The sequence below is a fragment of the Genypterus blacodes genome, unplaced genomic scaffold, assembly GCF_046128005.1.
Source record: "Genypterus blacodes isolate CSIRO-AG114 ecotype Tasmania unplaced genomic scaffold, CSIRO-AGI_Gbla_v1 ptg000033l_1, whole genome shotgun sequence".
NCBI classification, from domain to species: domain Eukaryota; kingdom Metazoa; phylum Chordata; class Actinopteri; order Ophidiiformes; family Ophidiidae; genus Genypterus; species Genypterus blacodes.
Window position 1 is genome coordinate 2078099 of NW_027466846.1, and position 26043 is coordinate 2104141.

Below are 26043 nucleotides of genomic sequence, written 5' to 3' on the forward strand. Positions count from 1 at the left end.
TCTCTCTCTCTCTCTCTCTCTCTCTCTCTCTCTCTCTCTCTCTCTCTCTCCTCTCTCTCTCTCTCTCTCTCTCTCTCTCTCTCTCTCTCTCTCTCTCTCTCTCTCTCTCTCTCTCTCTCTCTCACACACACAGACAGACAGACAGAAAATGTTGAAGCTGCTGACTCAAAGCAATCAGCTCCAAATAGAGGCTAACTGGGCTCTGTTGGAGGAGCAAAGAAGAGCCAATGTGTTTAAGGAGGAGGAACTCAAGTTACAGAGAATACAGCTTCGAGGAGCAGGGCCAAAGAGCGAGGGCTCCTTAAAGCAACAAGGAGTGACGTGCAGCTTATTGACGTCCGGAGACGAAGATGAGACGACGTCGGGAAGCAAACCAGACGGGTGTCGAGTCTCCCAAGCATGTAATTGCTTAATTGTTCACAGGTGTGGCCAGAGGGCAGTCAGGACAAAGGTTGCTGCCCAGCTGAACCAGATGAGCTGATTGCCCCAGTGAGGGAGCTGAGAGTGAAGTGAACAGTGTGTGTGTGTGTGTGTGTGTGTGTGTGAAAGAGAGACGAGCATTGAGGTGCATGGTGTTTGTCTTCTGACTGTAAGTATTAAGTTGACCTGTTAAGAGAAGACGGAATACACTGAATTTAAGTTGGAAAGCAAAGCCTGTGTCTTCAGTTCCTGCACCCCCTCTTGAGACATCACCGTATCAAAGTGATATTTTCCGCAAAACTGATCGGAAAACACTTAAACTCAGATTTATCTTCACTTAGTTTGGCCTTAAGCTCAGCTCAACTTTGAGCCACGCCTTTTCCCTAATCAGGCCTCTGAAATGATTCAAAAGAAATGATTTGCGATAATAAACAACTCACTCACTCTGTGGTTGAAATGACTTAAGTCGGCCTTAAGTGAGGGAAAACTAGGAGAAATCTTCTTAGCCAATAAGAACCACTGCTCCAGTTTGATATCTCTTCTATATTTGAACGGAACACGTTTTCCTGTCGTGTGTGTGTCTCAGTGAAGTCACTCTGAGGTTTGACATCATTTTGGTTTCACAGTGTGACCTTGCCTCTGGCCCGGGCTTTGGTTGTGACTCCATCTTACATCAGAGAGTACAAAGACCAGTACCTTTCCCTGTTCTCAGATCCCCCCCACCTCATCAGTCTCCCTCCCACACACAGTCACACTCGCGCAGATGGTTTCTCTGCCGCATCGTGGTGATGACGGAGAACCTGTTCTCCGACAGTTCCCTTAGTTGGTTGATCAGTGCCAACACGGCCGGGCTGGGCCAGGGGTGACTGTTCAGGTAATGCCTCAGGATGTAAGAGCGTTCCACCAGAAGCTCCAGCCGCACCAGGTAGCGCAGCCGGTGGAGGTTTAGGAGGTCCTTTTCTGGTTCTCTGCGGAAGAATCTGAGGGGAAAAAACGAGAGAAGCAATCAATGTAAATAAAGGAAAAACATTTAAACTAAAAAGGAAAGTCAATTCCCAGTCTGATTCTGCTTACCGTATCCTCAGTGTCCTCAGCTCAGGGAAAAGCATGGGGATTCTCCGGCACAGGCTGCCACAGGAGCGGTTCTGCTCAATGTCAAGGTGCTGCAGCGCCGGGACCTTTGGGGCGATGGTGTCCATGTCTTTCAGTGTTATGGCAACGCGCAGTGTGAGCCGGGTCACACTAGACGGGATGGTGGTTGTGTAGACAGCAAGAGAATTACCGCCTAAGAAGAAGAGAATACAACCAGAGTACATGGGGGGGGGGATAATCCAGATCTTAAGGAAAGGATGACGATGGACTCACCAATGATGCTGAGTGTTTCCAACTGGTTAAGAGAACTCAACCAGGACTTGAGGCGACACTGGATGCCTTCTCTGATGTATCTGTATCTGACAGTGAGCGACCTGAGGGAGGTCAGGCTCTTCAGGGCGGTTTCAGGCAGGATGGTCTCCGGATAATCCACCAGCTCCAGATTGATCAGCACTGGGCCGCCATAACGGGACGCTCCTGAGGGACAGAGCAGCCAGAGACATTCATCATATTATTTCATCTACACCTGGCATTTTTTGCGGTTATCACATTGAAATCTATGCAGTTTGAATTCTGCTCTTAAAGGTGACTGTTATCAATACAGCAGTACAGTAGAGAGTTGATCCTCATGGTTTAGCCTCAGAATTCAGTTAAGAGTTAACTGGAATCTGACAATAAATAATATGATAATTATTAGAAGAGCACGCTGCATTTGGAAAGGATGAATTCGTTTTGGTGAATCAAACTCCTTTTCATTTTATAATAAATACATTTTACAATATTATCACAACAACTACAAATGTCATTTTTAAGTCATACACACAATAATATACAATTACACCATCGTTTGCATTTTGTTTTCGTAATGAAACTGTCGCCCCAGGGTCAGTCATGGTTTAGATGAGGAGTGTCGGCTCACCTGGATGATCCGGGTCCGGGGGGCTCATGTAGTCCTCCGGCAGCGGCACATGCGGCTCCCCCCTCATCCCCCAGGAGAGGTGCTTGAGCTTCTTCAGTTTGAGCAGCAGGTTGTGGAAGACTCCGCGGGGCACCGGCCGCACCGTGTCCAGCCCGTACCCTTGGCCCTGCGGGTGGAACAGCAGGTACCGCAGGTTGACCAGCTCAGACACGCGGGTGAGGAACTCCTCCGCGCAGGGGAGCCGCACGTTGCACACGCTCAGGTGGGTCAGTCCGTCCCGCAGCTGCTCGGTCAGGCTCGGCCCCACCATGGGCTCTTCCCAGGTGGCGTCGCGCACTCCGACCTCCCTCAGCTCGGGCAACCTAGCCAGGTTCTTAAAGTATTTCTCCTTGTATTGTCGCCCGCCGTCCACGAATACAATGGCGGTGAGCGACGGCAGGAAGGTGACGAGCCGCCTCCACTCTTTACGCCGGAGGTGTCTCACCATCACCCGTGTGAGCTTACGGTCGCGCAGCATGTACCAGAAGCCGTACGTGTAGCGGCGGAGGTCCGAGAGCACCACCGTGTAGTTCCTCCACAGGGACGGGTGGTCGACCAGCTTCTTCATGGACCTGCAGCAGGTGCGGACTATGTGTTTGTCCTCCATGGAGAGAAAGCTGAAGATATAAACCCAAATTTCTACCGGCAGCTGCGGGAGCTCCTCCGACACAAACATGCTAAGACGACTACGGCTATCAGCTAACACTCCGTCCGCTTCATGAGAAGGGGGCAGCGGGTAAACGACACTGTCTTTCTGGAGACACTTACAGAGCCTCCACGCTGTGTGACATCCGTGCAAACAAACACCACCTAAGCGATTCCGTCCATCTCTGAAACGCTTCGCGCGGATGTAAACACAGCTGCACCGTTCCACGTAATTTTGACGTCGCATTGAAATGACGTCAGTTTTTTTGAACATTTTGTTAAAGCAAAACTTTATTCAGAATCCGAATCGTTTTTCATTGCCTGGTAGGTTTTCACTTACAAGGACTTTGCTTTGGTGTATGCAATAAAGATATGAAGAGAAAAATTAATAAATTAAATAAAATAAATATTAATTTGACCGTACTATATAGAATAAAAATAAAGAGCTTAGCAATTTAATTCAAACAACTGTGTGATGTTTACATTATAATCAATTCAATTATGTGTGTATCTTACATGACCTGTCAGTAAAATAGTGAACAAATACAGGACACCGGTTATTTCATGTGAAAATGCTTATTGTCAAACTCATACAACATTGACACAAAATTCATTGATAGTAAAACGGGACTAAAGCCTGGAGGTGTCCAGAATAAAACCAAAACAGTTCATATCGCTGTTGATGAAATAAATTTTATTTCTTAGTGTATTTCAGTATCATTCTTTCCTTTAAAGTAAAGTGTTACATATAAATAAAATAAATCAGCAAGAATTGTCCCATGTGTTTAGGGAAGAGGACAACGATTGGAAAAGAAGTTGATTTCATGGAAAGAGAAACCTTGAACATTAACACCATCTATCTACAGAGCAGGGGTCAAAGGTCATCAGCCTGGTTTGATTCTGGTGGGAAATGGTCACCTGGTCTCGTGATTAGCAGCCTGAGAAAAAAAAGGTAGTGAGAGATATCACAGACTAGGATGTCTCTCAAAATAAAGACCAGCTTTTGCCAGGATGAAGGAACACACCAAACTGAGACAGAAGCAATCAATACTTTGATAATAATCAGCTGTGGAACAAGCTGCTCAACACGTCTCTCCTTCGGTCTTCTTTTCTTTTTCATTTCCTGTCTATTTTCTCGGACTGTCTGCAGACAAAAGCTCACAAAGTGTACGACAATCACACATTTTATCTTAAGAGATACGCTCAACATATTAATGCATGGAGAAGAAAAATCACAGTTGAAGCATTCATGGGTGTAATTAATGTTGTAGAACATAGAAAACAATAAACTCTCCTCTCCTTGTATTAATCACAGACTTTATTTCTGCATAATTGTAAAATGTCAAGACATAAATTAAAGGATAAAACTCAGGAGTGCACCATGGCTGACTCCTGGGTCCATTTCTCTTTTCTGACATCATACTTAACCATTGACATCTGGGCCCTTTTCCATTGGCGGCAAATTTTTCAACACATTTTTTTCTTCTTTATTACCACACAGTTTGTCTGCCAACGGCAAAGAATACAGAATGTAGGGTGTATATACTCTCACGGCACTGTCTTTAACACAGACTATCAATGTCCCCACAGTGACCAGGAGGAAAGAAAAGCGGCAACCTTGGTATTTGCTCCTGTCTCGTACATTCAGTTTTGCCATCAGACTGTGTTGCGCAGAGCTAAATCCACATACTAGCAAAATATAAACATATTGTCTGTTTCACTCTCCATTTGGAGCAGAAGGTTAACTTAACTGCAAAGTGTCTGAGTGTCGCAGAGCCACCACCCCTAAAATAGCCATTAGATTGTAGATGTAAAGGCTGAATCAGAGGCCTAGAAACACCCACAGTCAGTTCAGTAGTCGTTCTTCTTCCTTCCAAAGGCAAATAATGGTGTGCATTTGAGTTCTAGAAAGATTCATTCCAACTCAAACCCATTTCCTACATGATGTTTATCCTTCACTGGGATGATGAAAATGTCAGAATCATCCAGCTGATCACAAAGTAGAAGAGGAAGACCGGGTAGACGACCAGTGCCTTGCGGTTGGGTGGTTGGCTGTCGGCGAGGAAGACGGTGGAGGCGAAGGTGGACCAGCCGAACGACACCGTCACCACAGCCAGCCGCACGGCGAAGGCCACCTTCTCTGAGCCGCTGAGCAGGACGAGGCGGCACACGGCCATGGCTGCTGTCAGAGGCATGATGCAGTAACCGAGCACGCACAGGCTCTGGAAGAAGGACAGGGTCCCACCCAGCAGCTTGGAGTTCACAGTGATGACGATGGAGCCGAACCAGACAATGACAAACACCTGGGGGGGAGAGGAAAAGGCATCAGCATATTTTACTTTGAAACCAGCTCATAAACACAGAAATACATCACATCATAGATCCACTTTATGCATAACACTCTGACTGAGGCTCCAAAGACTATGATTCACTGCATCTGGGTTGATTGACAATTTCTGATCCCAGGGCAGAGAGATCTTTACAGAGGAACAGTACAGCAGTGACTTACTTTCTGTCAGCAATGACATAATCAGCCCATGTTGGCCTAGATCATCTTGTACAACTCATAGAACCCAAACGGATGCAGCTGCTGTGCAAATATCCTTAAGAATTATATTACTAACAAGACAAACTACTGGCGGCAGAACATTGTAAAGCTGCTGCGCATGAGGGGAGGATATTTAATGAGGGACAGGTGTGTCCCAACGCTGGCCTGGTTTGGGTTCGGGACAACCTTGACTCTGTTTCCTCTGCGGTGTGGGGCCACTGTGGTTTCTTTCCAGAGGATGGACGCATTGGGGAAGCATATCTGAACTGACCAGGTATCCATCTGCAACGTGTTCTGCATTTGTAGCGTTTAAGGAGAGTATTATTAAAGGGAGTGGTGTCTGTGTGTTGTACCAATGTTTGTTTTACAGTGTTGACCTGGGAGACCTGTCGTGTTTCTGCTGTCCTTTTTTCTTTGGTTTGGTTTTGGATTTAGTTACACTTTAGTCTGCCTGGGCCTTGTGCGGCCCATGGACCAGAACAACTGGGCCGGCTTAAGTTATTTTCTAGGTCTGTTTCCTTTCTAATGTTTGTTTGTGTGTGTTTTTTTACCACTTTCTTGAGACACTGTCTGATCTATGAAGAGTCTATAGCTATTCCACAAATCAGACTGAGACCTAAATGATGTAATGAACTGCTGGGCCTGCCCAAGTGTGGGGTTTGGTTTGCTGTGATCTGAGGAGTGCATATTGTGCGTTACAGTTTGCGAGCTATCACGTGTTTGAGGAAAATGTTCAGTCAGATTAATTGGGAAGAGCCACAGATCTGATGGACAGTGGGTGTATCAGACCCTAATGAGTGCTTTTTACATGTTATATTTTGGGTAATAACCTTTGTGAAACCTGTCTCATGGCCTATATTACACTACAGTTCTCTGAGTTATGAGAAAAGTTATGTTAATAGTTAGTTGAGGCCTGTTATACATGACAAGCACATGAAAAAAAACTTAATTTTCAACCTGATTTGCTGTAATTCGTACCTGAAGTCTGTATACTTGCAAACAATCCAACACATATATAATAAGTATGAAATGTGTGTGGTTTATAAAGACAATAAGACCAAATGAAGTACCTCAGCGAACTGCGGGCCCCCCTGGTTGTGGCTGTCCGCCGCTCCCCCCTGCAGCAGCAGGGCCAGCGTCACGCAGAGCAGCAGCGGGCCCCACAGGTCCCAGTCCCGCAGCAGCGCCGAGCTCCGCTTTGGGTACAGGACGTGGATGAACTTGTTCCCTACAGCCCGCAGGTCCCGCAAGATGGTTTCCTTCACCGGCTCGTCTAGCGTGGAGTACTCATCGTCCCGCCGGGAGGAGCTGAGCGGTACGGAGATATCCCCCTCCACCGGGATGTCCTCCGAGATGGAGACATCTGACAGCCCAGCGAAAGGTCTGCTGGCCTCATCCACTGCCGCCATTTTCCTTTCTAGAGAAGCTTTTTTCAACGACTAGAGGGTATCCAGAGAGTTTAGACGACGTCGACAAAGCCCATTTAGGTTGTTTGGAAATAATAGAGTTTAATACTTCCTTCCGAACGCGCCAATTAAATGTAGTTTTATCTGGTCCAGTAGGCCTGGGTGAACGTCCCCGACTCCACGTCAGCTCTGAACCATTTGTTTACTTCCGCAAACTGCGATTCACGCAAATCCGTTTGGTGCGTTCAGGGACCCATACGTAAATACGGATTGGCCACAACACATCACGTGTGCAACATTTTGTGACAGTTCCAATAGGATGCACGATAAATATGTTTACACAAAGACATGATTAACTGGTTTTAAATCAAAGGTTATCGCAATAGAGCTTTTATAAGCATAGCAAGGTGGGGTTTTACTTTACTGCTAGGTAATACTATTTACACAGAGTCCGGTTAGCCGTTTTTATACACCTCCGACTTTACAGTAGTCATTGAATGCATCATCGGAGTCGCCGGCACTTGGTGACGTCGAAATAACGCGACAGTCGTTTTTGAATCGTGTGTTTACATGATGGAAGCTGGCCGTAAACGCGTCGGTGAGATGGAGTCGTATAGAGAATGTGTTAAATCAGACTGTGAGCTGCTGCTGACGCGCTTCAAGTTGACTGAGTCTGTCCGCTTCGAGGTTTTCTCCAAAATCTGGAAAGACATGAAGTTTTCTCACATTTTCTGGTAAATAAACCGATCGCTTATAATGCAATGAATTTTTGACTAAAATCCTAATGAAACAAATCATTGTGTTGTCTCTTTTAATGTTCCAATATCAACTAAAACCAGCGTTCATTCTTCATGTAATTTATTAGAGGTCACATTATATAAATAGAGTAATCATGAGCTAAATGCAAGACTAATAATACGTTGGTTATTCACACATTTACATACAAACCCGTACAGATAATCTACGGGCATTGCTAGTTCCAAATCTCCTTGGAGTAACTTTTGAAAATCTGAATTTGTGAATTGTTCAACTTTATGTTTATAGCGCCAAATCACAACAAACGTTATCTAGATGCACTTAACAGACATCGAATCCTTCAGGTTGCTGCAGGAGAGTCTGTTCACATTTAGTGTAATAATAACTCCAGTTTGTATGTGAATGCAGCTGAGGAGCATCTTTCTGACTTGTTGATGTGTTACAGCGGCACTGAGAGACAAGAGAAGCGAGGCTTCAGTCGCCTGGCCCTGGACACAGCCTGCAGCTACTTTCTGCCACCTTTCAACTTCCAGATCAGAGTGGGAGGTCTTTACTTAATGTACAGCCTGTTCTGCTGCCAGGACGCCTCACCGCCTGAACAGGTTAGACACACTCCCACCCACCCCCACACACACACACACACACAAACACACACGCACACCCATGTTTTATTCCATAAGGACCAGAGATGCATACAATACATGAATTGTCTTAAAGGGGTAACAAGTAAAATTAAATGAAATAATTTTCCAGAATAATAAAGTAATTCTGTCCTTGGCTGCAGATCCGTCTGGCCCTGAAGGACTGGGAGGACATGAAAAAGTTTGAGAAAGACGCTCTGGACGCTTCGCACATGGACGTCATCTTCATCCTCAGACAGCTGTTTGTTCACAAAGCTTTCCAATTCACCGCCATGCCCACTCTGGTCAGCATTTATACTCATACTAATGAACACATTTGAAAAAAACACCAAAAACTTTAAATTATAAATGATCTTTGTTTACCTTAGAATTTCTCTCATCTTCTGATTGGTCCTATATCCCCTCCTCATGCTAGCTGGCCTTCAGGAAGCACAAGGTCAAACCCTCAATGTTGCACGAGGAGTTCATAGAACGACCCTCTCGCCCACAGGAGCTCATCAACATCAACATGCTGGAGGTGAGGAGGGATTTTGTCTTTTAGATTTCTTTGTGCTTGTTGTTGTGTTTGTGCTTTTTGTAGTGTGTTAAAGCGGTGGTCCAATGCAGATGTTTTCAAATGAAACTTTTTTGGAGTGTGAAGTCGTGTTGTGTGTTTCACCTGCAGGAGCTCTCAAACATTCATGAACTCTACGAGAAGCAGAAGACGGCCGTGTCCCCCTCGCTGGGACATCTGGACTCATCTGTCAAACTGATCCGTGAAGACCTGGTCCCTCAGCTCCGCAGCACGGTGATGGATTTCTATAAGTGGCAGCAGCAGAAGGTGAGATTGTGTTTTGGTCCTGTAGTGGGGTTTGAACTTTCAAAGTTTAAGGATTCCCACATTAAACTTTGGTTTGGTCTAAATGAGGTAAGCATGTTATTGTATACGCACAGGTGTATCATGCCGCCGTGCTCCAATGTAAGAGTATGCTTATGTGTGCAGTGACATCAAAGTACAACATGGCAGCTCATAATGTGCCTCAGTAGTGTGTATGGGCCCCACGTGCCTGTATGCACTCCTAACAACGTCTGGACATGGTCCTGATGAGTCAGTGGATGGTTGATCAGGGCATCAGTGAACCCTCGGACAATCTGTGGCACCAGATGCATCCATAAATAAAGTCCTATTGGTGGTAACAAGGTGTGGAGACGTCTCAGTGATTAGCTGTAGTAATTGGACACACCTGAGTTTAATTTCAAGTATCACTGCAACGGGTCTAAATACCTGCTGGATGTGATAATTCAGTTTTTTTCATGTTTAAGCAGTTTAGCAATTAGCAGTTTTTTCGTTCTGTTTTTGACATGTCATTATAGCAGATTGTGTGTAGATTGATGTGTGAAAGCAGGAATTTCAAAAAGATTTCAGCATAAGGGTTAACATCACAAAATGTGGGGAAAATGGAGGGGCGGGGGTATGAATAAAATAATGCAAATATTTACATTTAAACAGCTCAAATTAAGTTTTTGAGTAATTGTTGCTTATTTAGGGCTTAAATTGAGTATAATATTTAACCATTTAGGCTGGCCCCTATCGTTCAAGTATTCAAATTCTGTGTTTGTTAAATCCATATTCAAGTACAAAATTACTAATCTGAATATTCTTGGAACCAAGTCCATTGCTTTCCAAACAATCGGGGGTGTGGCAGCACAGACGAGTGTGACTCACTGTGAGCCCCAGGCTTGTGTCTCCTAGCCTGTGGTTCTGTTGTGTTACTGTTTACGGTGTATTTGAGTTTGTTTTGCATAATGCACTTGGACCAGACCTACTGTTTCATTTTGGTGGTTACATCATATCTTTTTGAAGCTTTTAACATGTTCTTTTTGCTCACACTGTGGATGTGATGTGATGATATGTGTTGGTTGTCTTGTTTATATCAGAATGCTCCACCTGAAGATGACAGCGGTGAGGGAACATCGTCGTCTCTACAGGAGGTCAGTTTGAACTAGTGATCAGTCACACTGGCCGCCGATCATGAAAATGGCATCTTTTGTTGCCATTTGAAGACATACGGCCATAGAGCAGCTCTAACCCTGTTTTTTTTGACTCCTCAGTGCTCCAGACGAGCCGATCTTCTCTCCTCTATCAAATCCAAAGCGTTCGGCCTGGCAGCAGAGGTTTGTGTTTCCGCTTCCTGTTTCTACAGCTGTACCCCTGCACTGTGCGTTACTGCTGCTAATAAAGTGGTTGAATGTAGAAAATCAAATGTCTTGATAGTAATTGTCATGTTCATGCCCGTGTGTCTGTCTGTGTGTTTGTGTGTGTGTGTGTTGATTCTCTCAGGCCTGCAAGTCACGTCGGCACCGTCAGGTGGAGTTAGATTTGGCCACCGAGTCTGGCCCCGCCCCCCTATTAGGTCATACGCGGAGGCGCAAACCATCACTCAAAGCCAGAACCGATAAGAATGTCCATATCTCAGGTAAGCCCCTCCTCCCCTGGTAAGCCCCTCCTCCCCTGGTAAGCCCCTCCTCCCAGCCCTCTTCAGACTCCTGTTATTAGTCGTAGTAGAGAAGATAGAGTTACTGTTATTTCTAAACTCGTGATGTTGGAGCAGTTGACCAGGATGCAGTTTGATTATTGACACATCAGCAGTCAGGCATCATGTATAATTGAAGAAGGAAATCCTGCTCTGGCTTTGCTTTATTGTCACTATATAATATACGGCGATATATACGTGCAATATGCAGTTGTGTAGCTTTTGTGTTGTGTGTAATCAAACTATTGATCCTGACATGCTTGACAGGTGACGTGTGGAAAGACGCTTTGACGACCACCAACATCCATCATCTCAGCTCACTGGAGTCGGTTGAAGGTACGAGATCGTAGGGAGAGTGACGCATAACAGCTTCTTTTATATTATTATTATCATCTAAATTATAGCTGGGATCAATCATTCAAAGGGATGAAAATGCTTCCAATATAAATACTTTCTATTATTTCAACATTAGATTTTACTGCAGATGTCACAGTGACTTTACATTCTATTCCTGTTAGGTTACTTGTTGTCATTAGAGGTTTCGTTCTTCTTTCTCTGTTTAGAAAAAACAAGAAAAAGGGATGATTCCAAGTGTTGATGAAGACGATGCAGCAGTCCTCACCTTGCTTCCTCACTGGATCTGCTGTTTGTGACTTTTATTGTGCTCGATTTCAGGATGATGGATCTCTATCATTACATTACATTACATTACAATCATTTGGCAGACGCTTTTATCCAAAGCGACTTACATTACCACCCTGCGCAGAGGGGGGAGCAATTGAGGGTTTGGTGCCTTGCTCAGGGGCTCCTCGGCAGGGGCTCGAACCGGCGCCCCTCCGGTTCCCAAGCGGAAGCACTACCCACTGAGCCACTACCTCCTCATTCTGATGAAAGGGCATTGCTCCTAGGAAATGTTTTTTAAATTCACATTTTATTCTATATGTTTATTCTCCAACTTTTAAACAGTTGCACTACCGGGTCATGCTGTTTGTTAAGAGAACGTGAATGTTTTTACATTTTTGAGCCATGTTTGTAGCCTTTTTGAGGACTCATTACATTACATTACATTACATTACGATCATTTGGCAGACGCTTTTATCCAAAGCGACTTACATTACATTACCACCCTTCGCAGAGGGGGGAGCAATTTAGGGTTCGGTGCCTTGCTCAGGGGCACCTCGGCAGGGGCTCGAACCGGCTACCCTCCGGTTCCCAAGCGGAAGCACTACCCACTGAGCCACTGGCCCCTCATGCGGCAACCTGACACAAACAGAGTAAATGATTGTACAAACCCAATCGGTGTTCTTAAACATGTATTGTTTCTGTGAAACTGGCAGGAAATCCATCCAGCACCATTGGCAAGGAAAATAAAAAAGTTAAATCTTTCTATGCAAGCCTCAGAACTTATTATTAACCAAGGATCTACCTAAAAATAAATACAAAGTTGAGTGTTAACAGGATGAGACAAACTGTCTAACACTAAAGGGTTAATTCCCCCCAGTGCCAGTTGTGGCCTGCAGGGCATCTTGTCATTTTTTATCATCTATACTCCCATCATGCATTTCCTTACCCTATTGCCCAGAGCACAGCCTCCCATCCTAACATGACCCCATATATCATGTTAGATCATTCTAATACATTTGCACTGCGCCTGTAGCCATTAGTGTACCAACGTCTTCACCACTATCAAAGAAGTGTGTGAAGATTTTGGTTGAAGTCAGAGTCGTCGCTGGTGTCTTGTAGTCACAGCAGGATTACACAGTATCAAGCAGAACTTGAACATACAAAACAGGCGAGTTGTGAGCTGCATCATGTTACTGCAAGTGCTGCGTCAACATCGGAGATGCCAACATCACAAACTAATGTTCTGAAAAGTAAGTACAATGATGTGTATTTTAAACAGATAGATACATTTATTATGGAAGTAATTGCAGAATATAATGACGCAACATACAGCTCTTATTACAACAGGAGAAAAGTGACCAAGATACTGTAATAACTGATGATGACTGTACTTGGTGTTTGCTGAGGTGAATCATATACTGTATCTGGATTACTTAATGTATCAGACTAGCAGCAGTGTAACTTCTATAAACCGGTAATAAGTGTTAAACGTTGTTAACCAACATCTGGAATAACCTTGAAATGTTGGAATTGGCAAACTATGTATTGCGTAATGTTTGTGCCACAGGGAAACAGGTCTATATACATTTTATTAATATATTCTATGTATATTTAAACATCATTTTCAACTTTGACAAATAAGAAATTACCGTACAAGATTCATCGTTAAGAAACAACATTGTTATCATTAACTGAATAGATTTAAAAGAAAAAAAGGAATCGCGACTTTTGTTTGTCTTGTGGTTCACCTGCAACCCGGAATCGCAGTATTTCCCACAGTCAGTGAAAGCAGCATTCCCCCGCCGTTGCTGTAGCTTAGTGCGCGGATCAGCCAGCCGGTCCAGCTGTGACGGGGACGGGGACGGACGCGGCCATGGCCTCGGACAGTAAGTACCGCTCTTCCGCTCACCGTGTGACCGTGTGTCAGGCTCTATTTCGCCGTGTTATGCGCTGCGGGGGGAACCGCTGCTGGATCCGGACCTCATGGTTTAATTTTCAGGGGGGGGCTCAGGATGATGAGCTAGGTAGTCAATGTAGGCCACTTTATCAGCTTTTACATCCTTTTCTGATTTTTTGCTCCTCAGGTTGTCGTTATTTTTGGAAGCTTATTAGTTCCCGGGTTATAAGGAATCTATGGGATTAGCCTTCAATATTACTGCAGGGACGCCTTTTGTTTTTATGGAGTGCTGACAGCTGTTTTATCATAACATGGTGGCCTGTTTTTACACCACAGTTATATTCCTGTGATGTACATGATTGAGCACATTAAATGTCTTTATAATACAGTTTCGGTTAGTGTAATAACGTTAATGCTATTAGAGCTTAAGTTGATATACTTGCAGTTGCTTGTTAAAGACATGTCGGACTTCATCAATCTTCTGTTTCGTCTGGAAGGATCCCCATAGTGTCTAGTTACAAATCAAAGTAGATACATTAAATGTTATATGAAGGATTTCAGATAAAAGAATGTAACATTCATGCAACACCGTCCATCACGGAACAAGTCCTCTTTTCCTGTGTTAAATATCTGCAGTATTTCTTTTATAATTCTCAAAAAGTTATAGCAAAGTCCTCTTTTGACATATTTAAGTGTCTAGTTGATGTTATAAATATGCAAAACACACACAAAAGGTTGTCATGGGGTAAATAACATGTTGCTCATGAATCATCACTCAGACATTATCGAAGGCTTAGCGAGAGTTATCTATGTTTAGATGAACAAAAATAGTTTAAATTCACCTTATATAATATGTTGTACATAACACATTATTTATTATTATTTATTATTGATCATTTTTGACACAGTTCATCAAACATCACACAATAAGCCACAGGAACCCAATAACAACAATAAAGATCACATTTCACTTTGCTATATAGAAGTACACTTAAATGATATCAAACACAACCATCTGCACTCTTCTTCCTGTATACAGTCACTATAGTGTGTGTTGTAGTAGTGAGCATGAGTGTGTGCGAAGCCGTTTCTGGTTATTGTGGCCTAGTTACAGACGGGTCGGATGTCTTATTCATGATTCTCCCCCAGCAGTGGGACCAGACTGTTGACTGACAGGCTGAAAGAGAAAACATGCTCTTTACCAGGACCTATGAGTGATACGAAATGTTTGTGTGTGTGTCTGTGCTGATTTGCTGTATCAGGAAATGGAACCCGCCTTGTTATCTATGTCCTGTTTATAGAAGTAGTGGTTGTGATGGCAAAGCTGTGCCACCACCCACCCAGTCTGAGTGACCAATGGGAAACTCCGACTCATGGCCTTTAGCATGGCCTTATTTATCAAAGAGCTTAACACGCTGATCTCAGCCATGCAAATCGTTCTCTGAGGCGTTAAGTGTTCTTATTTGTCGAGTTAAAGTCGTAGTGGACGGCGCTTTGTAGGTTTGTTTTGTGGTTTCCAGTATTTGTTGATTTTTCCAAACAGGTATTTTAACATTCCAGCCAGCAGCAGCACAAATGAACTACATGTGTTGTGTGTGGGGTTATATGCTTGAAAATAGAAGCACATGTGTTGCCCAATTATGTTATTGCACAAACCAACTGAAACCAACAGAAAAATAAAACTTCAGTTAACACTCTGACCAACCAACAATCAAGCTGTGTTATTAATTTGTCAGTTATGGCAAGGGGCACAGTTTAGTAGAAAATGGTTCTGTTCCAATCACCTGAGCTCACAAAAGTCTCACAAGTTGCTTAAAGCCACAAATCTGCTAATTTTCATAGAATAACTCATTAGTGTTGGAACATTCTCAGTTCATGTTGGAAACGGTTGTTGTTTTAGTGGTGTTGGCCTTTATTGTCTGCACTGTAGTAGATGAAGGGGCACTTTCAACACCTTCCTCTGTTGTTGTGACTGGTGATGGGGTTCAGGAAGGGGAAGTTTGCCTCACCCAGGGGGACAGGAAGGGACCATCTGATGGACCCTTCATACAGTCTGAAGAGAAGTTTAGACATGATTTCATTTAGAGGAGAGGGTGGACGAGAAGAAAAGAGTGTAGAGAAGAGAAAGGAGAGGCAAAAGGATTTGAAAGAAAGAATAGAGGAGAGCACAGAGGGGGTGAAGCCATGTCCAGTGAGAGAGGAGGTACAGAGTCTCCTCCAGCAGCTCCAGGAAGCCGGGGGGCATATGGTGTGTGAGCGTCCTTATTTTATAGTCTTATTTTATACATTAATATTCATAGAAGTATGTACCTGCAATATCCATGACAAACGAGAATATTTTTCAAATGACATTTTATTGGGACTTCTCGCAGATCATGAAAATAATGAATTTGAATTGAGAATTTATTTATTTATTATTTATTTATTTTATTTATTTTTTCTACTGGTTCGTTCAGGCAAAAATGCAGAAATAAATTAAGGTTAAGTTCTGAAGCACTACTTGTCTTGAAGTAGAACTGCTTCTTCTTGAAATTCATTAAGACACAACTAAAAATGGAAAGTTATTGAGTTCTTTCTGCAGCCTAGAAATAAATCCTTCAAAATCAAAGAGAACACGGCATAGAATGTGAATATTTAATGCCTATTACTTTTGAAGATCTTAATTCATTTGTGTTAATTAAGGGTCTGGAGGCCGCATGGTGACTTAGTAGTTCTCCCTATCCCCTCAAAGCGCGTTGGCACTGGGTTCCAGTCTGACTCTCGGTGTGGAGTTTGCCTGTTCTCCCTTTGGCTTTGTGGGTGCAGAGACATGCAAGGGACATGAAATGGAAACACTCGTCTTTGAGTGTGAGCCAGGTGATAGATGCATCCAGTGACTGCTGCTCCCTGTGACCTTATATAGGAGAAGCAGCTATAGAGAATTATTGGGTGTTCTGACTGAACAGATTGAAATATTGAGGCATTTTTGCTCATAAAACAGTGGACCAGATGTTTTCGCCTTTTCTTTAGCCGAGCAGCATATGCAATTGAGAATAACATCTCTATTCTAATTTTTTTTTTTTTTTTTGGAATAATTTTTATTCCAACTTTATGGGCAACAGTAAAAAAAAAAAAATCCAATTTAATGGGCAACAGTGTCGTTACAGTTGGAATGCAACTTGTAGCCAGCAGATGGCGTTTCAACATAAGTATTTTCAAGATTTGCCGTCTTCTAGTGTCAGGATCTCCAAATCACTTAAGCAGGAGTCTCACATGACTCATCAGCGTAACAGTAAGTGATCAAGTGCCGGTAGATTTTTACAGATTGTCGAACTAAGATATATACATAAACTGTAGTTAGGAGATTGGAATGTTTATCAATTTATTATTTCTATTTTTATAATTTTTATTCTATGATTTTATTTTTATTTATTTTTTTATTTATTTTTACATTATTTATAATTGGTCAAATTCTTCTACATGAAGCTAATTTGACACAAAACATCCAATTACGCAATCGAAAAAAAACAGACTCTGCCCTACATCTGACACCAACATGTCATACTTTTTTTTTTGTAAGAATATGGATGTATGATTGTGTATATAATGTCCTTTGAAGTTCTCTCATCAGCACCTAATAATCCTGAGAAATGTGATGATGACATTTCTTTAGATCTATCTACATTTTCATCCGCAGCCTATTTGTGGTGCGGTCATGTCATGAGCTCTTTCACTGTTTTCTATCTAATATGTTATTTATGCTGCAGCAACATGACAACAACATAATTCAGTGTCGCTGTATGAAAATGAATACAAAGCCATAACAAAGGGACATTTCTATGTTCTCTCCACTTTGCGAACATCATCTGCACATCCAGGTTCTCTACAAGTGAAATCATCTCCTTCCTTTCGTTTTTTTCCTTCTTTTTATCCATCTTCCCTCCATCTCAGTCTCTCATCCTCTCAGCCAATCAGGACTAACAGACAGATAGCGCCATGGTAACATGAAACCATCTTCGTGTGGGTGGGAAAAGGCACACTCATTATACCTTAATAGAGCTCCTGGGCCGTTTCCAGGGAAACCATGATTTTCAGGTGTGTGTGTGTGTGTGTGGTCAGTGGGTTTGAGTTAGAGTGAAAACATGACGTGCTGATGTTTCTGGGTTGATTCGACCTTCTATCCTGACAACAACAGCAGCAGCTTGGCCGTTTTTGTGTGTGTGTTTAATGCAGCGAGGTCAGTGAACGTCACATGTCATCCTGATACTGCGGGAAGGTTTTTAATAAGAGATAATTTTTCTTGGAACAGAGGCTGACGTTAACACATGCAGGGTGATTAGGTTCAACTTCACTTCACTCCAGAATTCTGAGCACGTGTTATTTTAACCATATGGCTCATACGCACAAAATCACAATTTAATTAATCAAAGCAATGCTAACCCGTTATTTTTGTGGCAAGATGCTGATGTCCATCCATCCATCTAGAGAATTACATCTTGAAAACTATCTGTCAGATTGCCATTAAAGCCGCATTAGTTGATTTTTGGCCACCTAGGGCCAGAAAATTCCAATAAGCCGACAGCCACAGAGCCCTGACGTACGAGCAGGCTGCAAATAATCCTCCTATGTAAACATCCAGCAGTGTCACAACACAATTATTCAATGGCTGCTATGTTTCTGTCCACCATACAAAACCACAGCCATACAGTATACGAGGCTTTTTGTAAGATGTTGACACCTTAAAAGAAACAACATGCAATCAAAACAAAGCAAAGACTATTTTTTTAGTGATATGCTGTTGTGGTTTACTTAAGAAGTTGAGTTGATTGTTCTCTTTCAGCGGTACGAAAATTACACAAGATGAATCAGGTCCTTAAAAACAAAAATAGCACTAACGGAGAGTTTTGATGATGATGCAGCAAGCAGTGTTGAATGTGAAACATAATTAATTCATTAACCAACAAGGATTAGTGATGCAATGTGACCGAGAAGGCAATGAGAGGCTTCAGATCAGACTAATGAGCTGAACAGATTCAACAAGCGGAGATAAAAATTTCACAGTCGCTAATCTGTGACGGGCTCAGGTTCTGAAAGCTTGTGTGTGTGTGTGTGTGTGTGTCTGTGTGTGTGAATACCAAATCCCCTGATTATTATGCGGATGCTGACTTTTCCACCCGGCTTTGAAGTGAGTAGCCCCAGAGGAGAGAAGAGAGCACTTTGATGTGAGTGTTAGAGGGAGAAAAACACAGCCAGTGAAGGCAACGTTGTTATTGCTCATTAACAAGAGACAGTGAAGAGGGTGAACGAATGCTTTGTACTTTTTTCTTCTTCTTTTATGGAAATGAATCAAAGGAGTGCCTGCTGTGTGTCAGTTCATTGTAAGGTCACTCATTAAAGAGGGTAATTAATCTGTGCCTACAAATTATTATTAGTATTAGTATTATTAACACACTTAAATGCTGGAAAGGGTTTACAAAGATTGATTGATAAGTTCTGAGCCCGATTGGTCCTTTTGCGAGATTTTTTTACAGCATTTGTTTATTGTAAATGATTTTGGAATAATTTAGGTCATCAGGGTTCTTTTGTGTCACTAATGTAATTTCTGGGGTGTTTTTGCACATCAGCAGTATTCCTTTTAGCTCAGCGAGTCTAACCTACAAATTCCAGAGGTCCCCAAGCCTCTGTGAGTTGTTCAAGATGGACAAACTAGGCCAATGTGCAGTAATTGTGCTTGCTGCCATCGATGATTGCGGCTTTGAACTAGGTCCGCTGATTTGGGCCCCTGAGATTTTCACCTCTTTCCAAATTGGGATGAAAGCTTTAGCTGGAATCTGTTTGGTTTCAAATAATGACATCATATCAATGAGGAAAAACTCACTATTACTCACAAACTACTTATTAAGATGGTCAAACAGTCCAGAAAACATGAACAGATGAAGGTTAGTGAGTTGAATTGGAGAAACTCTAACTAAATAATGTTTAGAGTTTTTACTTATTAATTATTATTGATTAGAATCGCCTTTGATTTCATCTTACTTGATCAATTATTCCGATAACCTAAATGCCAGACTGCCAGACTTACTAATTACAGTCAATTCATTTGAGGTAAGTTTGTGTGTTTGTATGTGGGCTCTTATGTGTGAGCAAGAAGTGAGCAAACAAGGGTGTGTGTGTGTGTGTGTGTGTGTGTGTGTGTGTGTGTGCGTGTGTGTGTGTGTGTGTGTGCAGCAGGTGTGAGTGCAGACTCTGACCCAGGTTTCTTCCTGTCCATCTGGATGCAGACAGTGGGAGGCTCTCAGTTTCCAACACTGAGCTCTGTGTCTGTCTGTAGGCAGCTGAGAGGGGAACTCCGTTTTACAGCCGCGCCTAAACACACCATCCAAACATTCCTTGCCAGTCTGTGATAAATTCAGCAGCAGATTTGTTTATGTGCATTTTAGTTTCATTCACAGAATTTTCGGTTTGATGCCATAACTTACTGACTACTAACTGCCATGAAGATGAAATGTATATCACCACAACTCCATTATTGTCTTTATCACGGGTGAAACATGAGATTTGATCACATTTGTATAACAGATAATATAAAACACAATAGAACTTGATACCATTCGTGTTCCTACTACCATATGATATTACATCATCTCACATCTAAACCACATGCCTGCCAGGATTAACCTTAACATTAACTTCACATACTGTACACGTGTGTATGATGATCACATCTGTAGCAGAGCGTCAGTGGCTGAAAAAATAGGCTGAGAGATTTGAAGTGAGCCGATCAAACACAGTTGGATCCACCTAACGGCTTTTTAGAACTGCTACTACTCATTGCTCAAATCCTGTTGTTTGGGGGGATTTGAGTTCTTGTGACAGGGAAAGGAGTGGATGGATCAAACTTGGAGCATCTGTTATACTCACACAAGATGCAGCAAATGACTAACTGCCGTGATCCAGATCTGTGTGCCAGTTCATTCAGAAGGCGACAGAAAGAATAATGATGGGAGAATGGATTTAATTGTTTAAGGGATATTGTTTGCTGTGCATTGTCAGGGCGGTCAGAGGGGCAATGGTGAAGCTGGAAACAGCGCCCCCTACTGTACCTGGTCACTGACCTTTCACCGACCAGTCACGGAGCGTATACATATTTCCCAATTCCCATCTCAGTATATGTCGAAAATTCCGAACTATCATTGAAAACATCTTCATCATTTATGACTGCATTGCACTCAATCATCCATCTCCCATCACCACAAAATGAAAAATAATAGATCCTGAAACTCACCCAAGGTCCGTGTGTGTGTGTGTGTGTGTGTGTGTGTGTGTGTGTGTGTGTGTGTCTGAAGCTGAGTGGAGTTGTTTACATTGGATCTCAGTCTTGCCTTGCTCCTTCAGCATAGAGTTGTAGCAAAGGGGAGAAAACCTTTTCAATTGAAGGCTTTTATTTATTATTTTTTATTATTTTTGAATTGTGTGTTTTGTATAACTGGTTAAGGTTATACCTACATTGTAAAAAAAAGACACAAAAAACACATTTACCTCTTCTTTTTCATTATCTCAGCTGACACTCAACTTGCTTGCCCATGCATGATGAGAAGTGTTCGCACATTTTGCTTTTAAAAACAGCTAATTGATCAGCTTTAGCGGATTATTGATTGTTATTTGCATTTCACTGCATCAATTCGCCCTGCAGGCAGGATTCACAGTGCAGATGTTGTGTAGTACTAGAATTCCATGTACCTCCTAGTATGATGATTGAGTATAAACCAATGGATGTTGTGTTGCCATTATAATTTTACCACAGGCAAACACACACACACACACACACACACACACACACACACACACACAGTCACGCATGGATATGTGTTTGGATCTTTTTAGTCGGGATTAACAAGAAAAGCGTGGGAGATTACACAATGTGTGAACTGAAAAAACAAAACAGCATTAAACCCTAACTCACATGCACACACACACACACATGCTCACATACACACACACACACCTACGCTGGGTCCTTTTCTTTTTCCAACTATCAGCAGGATGTGTACTCGTCTCTGTTAGCTCTCATTGATTCAGCTCCTCACTTTGAGTGTTGCCGTGGAAACGGTAGACGGCGGCTCCGTTTCTGTTCTGTTCTATTCATCTGTTTCCCAGCCGCCTGATTGAGCGTAAACCATGTATCACCTTTACTCTCTCTCGCTCTCGTTTTATTTTTCCCCTCTCGTTATCTTCGCTCTGCCTTTGTTTCTGTCTTAAAATGGTCTCTTTTGTCCCGAGTCTAGTTTTTCTCTGCCTCCTCATCCTCTTCTCCTTATCAACTTGCCCACCCTTTCTTCTCTTCCGCTCTGCTTTTGTCTTCCTGCTTAGATTACTGAGATGGCAACAGACACAAAATCAAAAAGTAAATTCCTCAAAGTAGTCCTTCATATTATCAACCCTCAAATCTTACAAAGTGTAAAAGTCCCAGACAGATGTGACCTCGCCTGTAACTACGCAAAATACTATGCAGCTCCTTGCTCACTCAGACTTTTGCCTTGTAACATAAAGCTCAGACATATGCTTTTTTATGAGTCCGCTTTGACGAATTAGTGAATAAAGTTGTACCAAGTTACAAGGTTGGGCTTTTCCTGAGTCATTCCTTACAGATTGCCGCCACAGATCTTGAAGCACAAAGATCCAGATTCACAAATGACACTTTCCTTCCTCCTTCCTTCCTTTTGTTTGTGCATGATATAAACATAACTTCTGAAGTTCCGCTTATGAGCAGACCATTGATTTTGTATCCAGAAGATATGCTCATGGTGAAATGTCTCCTTTTCTTTTCCAGAAGTTGCTATTATAATACTATACACTGCTCTTGAGCAAGGCACTAAGAGAAACTGAAATACTAAAGTATCACTCATTCTGTCTGTGTGTGTATCACATGTACCATGTGTACTTGGTGTCCTTGTGTGTGTGTGTGTTTGTGTGTATGTACCCAGGCTGTCTGTTTGTGTGGTCTGATCAGTGTGTCATTGTGTGTCCCCTCTCCCTCTCCCTCTTCCTGCCAGTCACGCCAGAGGCCATTGGCTTCCTGTCGGCGGTGGGTGTCTTCATCGTGGCACTGGCCGTCCTCTTCCTCTTCATCAACAAGAAGCTGTGTTTCTCTCGGGTCGGTGGCCTACCGTGTTTGGAGCAGCACGGCCACAGGAAGAAAGGACGACAGGGAATTCGTCAGGGGCTCGGTGAGTGACGTGTTTTGAGAAATCTTTGGTATGGTGATTGGCTCTCCACTGCGTTGTTGAACTCCAATACAGTTCCCACATTTAACAAAGGGCTTCCGCACCTACCTTGTACTTAACTTTGTCTGTCCTGAAACTCACAAACACTCAGTTGTGGTCAAAAGTTAACATACGCAAGAACATGTATGTCATGGCAGTCGTGAGTTTCCAATCATTTCTACAACTCCTGTTTTCCTGTGATAGAGTGATTGGAGCACATACTGCTTTGTCACAAAAAACATTCATGAAGTTTGGTTCTTTTATGAATTTATTAAGGCTCTACTGAAAATATGACCTAAGCTACTGGGTCAAAAATATACGTACAGCAACATGAATTATTCATTTTGGTAATGTAGAGAGTGAATCACAGCTGGTGACTTCTCTGAGCCCATTTAAATAGGGCTCATTTGATTCAAACATTAGACTCAGCCACAAACTCTACAATGGGAAAGTCTTGCGTACCGTCAAGCATGGTGGTGGGGGTATTGTGATCTGGACCTGTCTTGCTGCCAATGGAACTGGTGCTTTACAGAAAGTAAACGCAATAATAAAGAAGGAGGATTACCTCCAAATTCTTCAGGAGATCCTAAAATCATCAGGTAGAAGGTTGGGCCGTGGACGCAGTTGGGTGTTCCAACAGGACTATGGCCCCAAACACACATAAAAAGTGGGCTAGAATTAAGGTTTTACAATGGACTTCCCAAAGGCCTGATTTTAATCCCATTTAGAACATCTGGACAATGCTGAAGAAACAATCCATGTCAGAAAGCCAACAAATTTAGCTGAACTACACCGATTCTGTCAAATATTCAACCAGAAGCTTGCGGGAAGCTTGTGGATGGCTACCAAGCAGGTGAACCATGGTTTGCCAAAAATGTGTGATCTCAGCCTTCTTCTAAGTGAAACGTGGTTTAGTGAACTAGCTGTGAAAGTGGCCTTAATGTCCAAAACCTTTTTTGTAGAATCTTTTACTTTTAGTGTGAGATGTTCCTAACCCGTGTCCCTCTGGACAGTGTCTTTATAAAAGTAAATATTTAGACGTAGGACAGGATTATATTCAATTCCACCTATGCATGTGCTTGCACACACTGATAATGAGCGGTGTTAGTGGGCCTGCTTGTGCATTGATGAGCTTTTTATGAAAGGGACGGGGGAACAGTGACAAAGGAAACGGTAAGTGAGACCATTAAATGAATCTCACCATACAAGATCAGTTTCTCCTTGGAACCTTCAATCATTCTTGGAAAACTGACATTACTGCCCCTCTTGGTCTTTTTGCACGTGTCGTATCTTGTGAATGCGTGCTTTAACCCTTGAGGATATGCGAGAACATGCGTAGAAGCCATTGTACACACACGTATGCACGGTGAACGTCAAGTATAATGATTGACAGCAATGTGGATGTAAGTCAATGAGGTTTACAAATGTCTCTGGCTTTGTGTGAACATAAATCCTCACTATTTCAGTTTATAAATCATAATAACTGCCGGTTCAGACAGGTGTTTTTTTCTGGTATGTTCATGTCCCGTCTCTGTTGGAAAGAGAAGCGGTAGAGGAGGAGTGAGCGAGCAAAGAGGACTGAAAGGTGTGAATGAGGAAGAGAACGCGGAGTAGATCTACACCTCCTCCTGCTGTGTGACTCCACGTAAAGTGGAACAGAGAGAGAGAGAGAGATGAAATGTGTGTGGGCAAGTGTGTGCTTGTGCAGTGGTTTCTGTGGGCGAGAAAGAAATCAGGGTCTTTGGATCTTCACAATACACTATTAATATTATGAAACCTTGAAGAAAATATAAGAAAACGGACATACAATGTGGTCAACTTACATTCAACACACTACATAATGTCTCTGTGTGCTGCATTTGGTTAGTCTCTGTGTGTGGTGATGATACAAAGCAGCAAGCTCACTCTGACCCTGATCTCATGGGTTTATACAGTTTCCTACAATAATATATAAATAAATAAGACACACTTATTAGCAAATTCAGATTTTTGACTGCTTCCTACATTTGTATACATATCATGTCAAATACAGTATATATATTAATATTTCATAAACGTTTCATAAGTTTGAGTAAGCAGGATAGTAAATAATCAGGTAGTACGGTAATTTGTCTATGAATGAACATTTCCCAGTAGTTTGTTGTCTTGCTTTAAGATTGGCACAGCGTAGTTAAACGGTAATTACCTCAGCTTGCAACATCACACAGGCAAATCTATTTTCAGTCCTGCTTAATCACTATTTACACAAGCCTGCAGAGAACACTGTGCCGTATTAGAATGTAGTACACCTACAACTTCATTTCTTATTTGTACAGTTGTTGTTTTGGTAGTAATTACAAATTCTTTCCAGTCCTACTACTCCCACAGCCTGTTTACCGCCGAAGCAAAAGTCAATATTGAACTTCGTTTCATGTTAAATAATCAGTCGGGTGTTTTTGACCACTTTTGCTCATTAGATCATCGTCGTGCATAACTCACATTAATCCAAAGCGCACCACCTGCTGTCAGAGTCACTTACTTTTTGATACATAATGAAAAGTCCTTTTTCAGAGAGTAAATACTTCCTGTATGTACACATCATACTTAAAGCATGACATAAAATCAGTACATAATACGCAGTTGTGCCAAAGTCGTTACCTCCTTCATCTTATTAACTAATTCCACTTAGGCTGAGGGAGAAAAAGAAAAGAGGAAGGATGAATATTCAAACGCAGCTCCTGTCCCACTAGTCAAACAGTTTCCAGTTCAACAGTTTGAAGAGTGTGCCACCTTTGTTTGTCTGTGCGTCACCTGCAGCAGGAGGAGCAGCAGCAGGAATCAGCCACTGCTCTGTCGCTGGTATTTCAGGTTAGTTTCCTGAACAAACACCACATCCTGTTTGGAGTCCATTGAAACCCCTCACTACTCTGCAGGTTTCCAGGTGAAGGTAGGAGCTCCTTAATCGCTTTGACGTAGAAGGTAAAGGATTATTATGATACACTTTCGTTTCTAGAGTTTAAAAGAGAAAATCATCCGCTTGTCAATGCGGCCCTCTGCGTTTAATCATGCTTTTTTTTATTATATGATTGTGTCACTTTGAACACACCCTCTGTTAGGACAACACAAGGTTGCATTGCTTTCCACTGTGACTTAGAACATTTACTTAAATCCTGCACCTTACATTACGCTGTACTCTACTGGAGCTCTCTACAGGTATTAAGCAATAGTGACTATTTTAGATTGTAGCAATTCTACCTTTACATGGAAACAGGCTGGTAACACCCATTATGTTGCTAATCAAATTGCACGATGTGTCGTCGCT

General features: G+C 42.5%; 4 protein-coding genes across 4 annotated transcripts in view; 2 read left to right on the forward strand and 2 right to left on the reverse strand.

Annotated features, from left to right (window-relative positions):
• Positions 1-124: 124 nt before the first annotated feature.
• LOC142995543 (uncharacterized) lies at positions 125-3349 on the reverse strand. The gene is made up of 4 exons (XM_076146619.1): positions 2432-3349; positions 1786-1989; positions 1495-1705; positions 125-1400 (listed from the first exon to the last, which is right to left on the reverse strand). Exons 1-4 carry the CDS (start codon positions 3144-3146, stop codon positions 1148-1150), a joined length of 1383 nt encoding a protein of 460 aa, XP_076002734.1. The 5' UTR covers positions 3147-3349; the 3' UTR covers positions 125-1147.
• Positions 3350-3788: 439 nt separating this feature from the next.
• yipf6 (Yip1 domain family, member 6) lies at positions 3789-7290 on the reverse strand. Its single transcript, XM_076146646.1, has 2 exons — positions 6734-7290; positions 3789-5418 (listed from the first exon to the last, which is right to left on the reverse strand). The coding sequence occupies exons 1-2, from the start codon at positions 7070-7072 to the stop codon at positions 5071-5073; spliced, it is 687 nt and encodes a 228-aa protein (XP_076002761.1). The 5' UTR covers positions 7073-7290; the 3' UTR covers positions 3789-5070.
• A 346-nt stretch (positions 7291-7636) lies between these two features.
• snapc1b (small nuclear RNA activating complex, polypeptide 1b) lies at positions 7637-11668 on the forward strand. Its single transcript, XM_076146689.1, has 10 exons — positions 7637-7803; positions 8271-8427; positions 8610-8750; positions 8882-8983; positions 9131-9286; positions 10384-10437; positions 10558-10620; positions 10787-10922; positions 11247-11315; positions 11543-11668. The coding sequence occupies exons 1-10, from the start codon at positions 7640-7642 to the stop codon at positions 11575-11577; spliced, it is 1077 nt and encodes a 358-aa protein (XP_076002804.1). The 5' UTR covers positions 7637-7639; the 3' UTR covers positions 11578-11668.
• Positions 11669-13417: 1749 nt separating this feature from the next.
• The window catches only part of syt16 (synaptotagmin XVI), a 29880-nt gene continuing 17254 nt past the window's right edge, over positions 13418-26043 (forward strand). The window contains exons 1-2 of the mRNA XM_076146644.1: positions 13418-13489; positions 22533-22706. Of these exons, the coding sequence (XP_076002759.1) occupies positions 13477-13489; positions 22533-22706 (187 nt within the window). The 5' untranslated portion in view covers positions 13418-13476. The remainder of the gene's footprint in view (positions 13490-22532; positions 22707-26043) is intronic.

What these genes read in the sequence shown, in the direction of transcription:
- LOC142995543 (XM_076146619.1), bottom strand. Translation starts at nt 3,146, where the DNA reads ATGTTTGTGTCGGAGGAGCTCCCGCAGCTGCCGGTAGAAATTTGGGTT. An exon ending in GGAAACACTCAGCATCATTG is followed by an intron (nt 1,706 to 1,785) that starts GTGAGTCCATCG and finishes TCTTCTTCTTAG; the next exon opens with GCGGTAATTCTCTTGCTGTC. An exon ending in CTGAGGACACTGAGGATACG is followed by an intron (nt 1,401 to 1,494) that starts GTAAGCAGAATC and finishes TTTTCCCCTCAG; the next exon opens with ATTCTTCCGCAGAGAACCAG.
- yipf6 (XM_076146646.1), bottom strand. Translation starts at nt 7,072, where the DNA reads ATGGCGGCAGTGGATGAGGCCAGCAGACCTTTCGCTGGGCTGTCAGAT. An exon ending in GGGGCCCGCAGTTCGCTGAG is followed by an intron (nt 5,419 to 6,733) that starts GTACTTCATTTG and finishes TCTCCCCCCCAG; the next exon opens with GTGTTTGTCATTGTCTGGTT.
- snapc1b (XM_076146689.1), top strand. Translation starts at nt 7,640, where the DNA reads ATGATGGAAGCTGGCCGTAAACGCGTCGGTGAGATGGAGTCGTATAGA. An exon ending in TCACCGCCATGCCCACTCTG is followed by an intron (nt 8,751 to 8,881) that starts GTCAGCATTTAT and finishes TCCTCATGCTAG; the next exon opens with CTGGCCTTCAGGAAGCACAA. An exon ending in CGTTCGGCCTGGCAGCAGAG is followed by an intron (nt 10,621 to 10,786) that starts GTTTGTGTTTCC and finishes TGATTCTCTCAG; the next exon opens with GCCTGCAAGTCACGTCGGCA.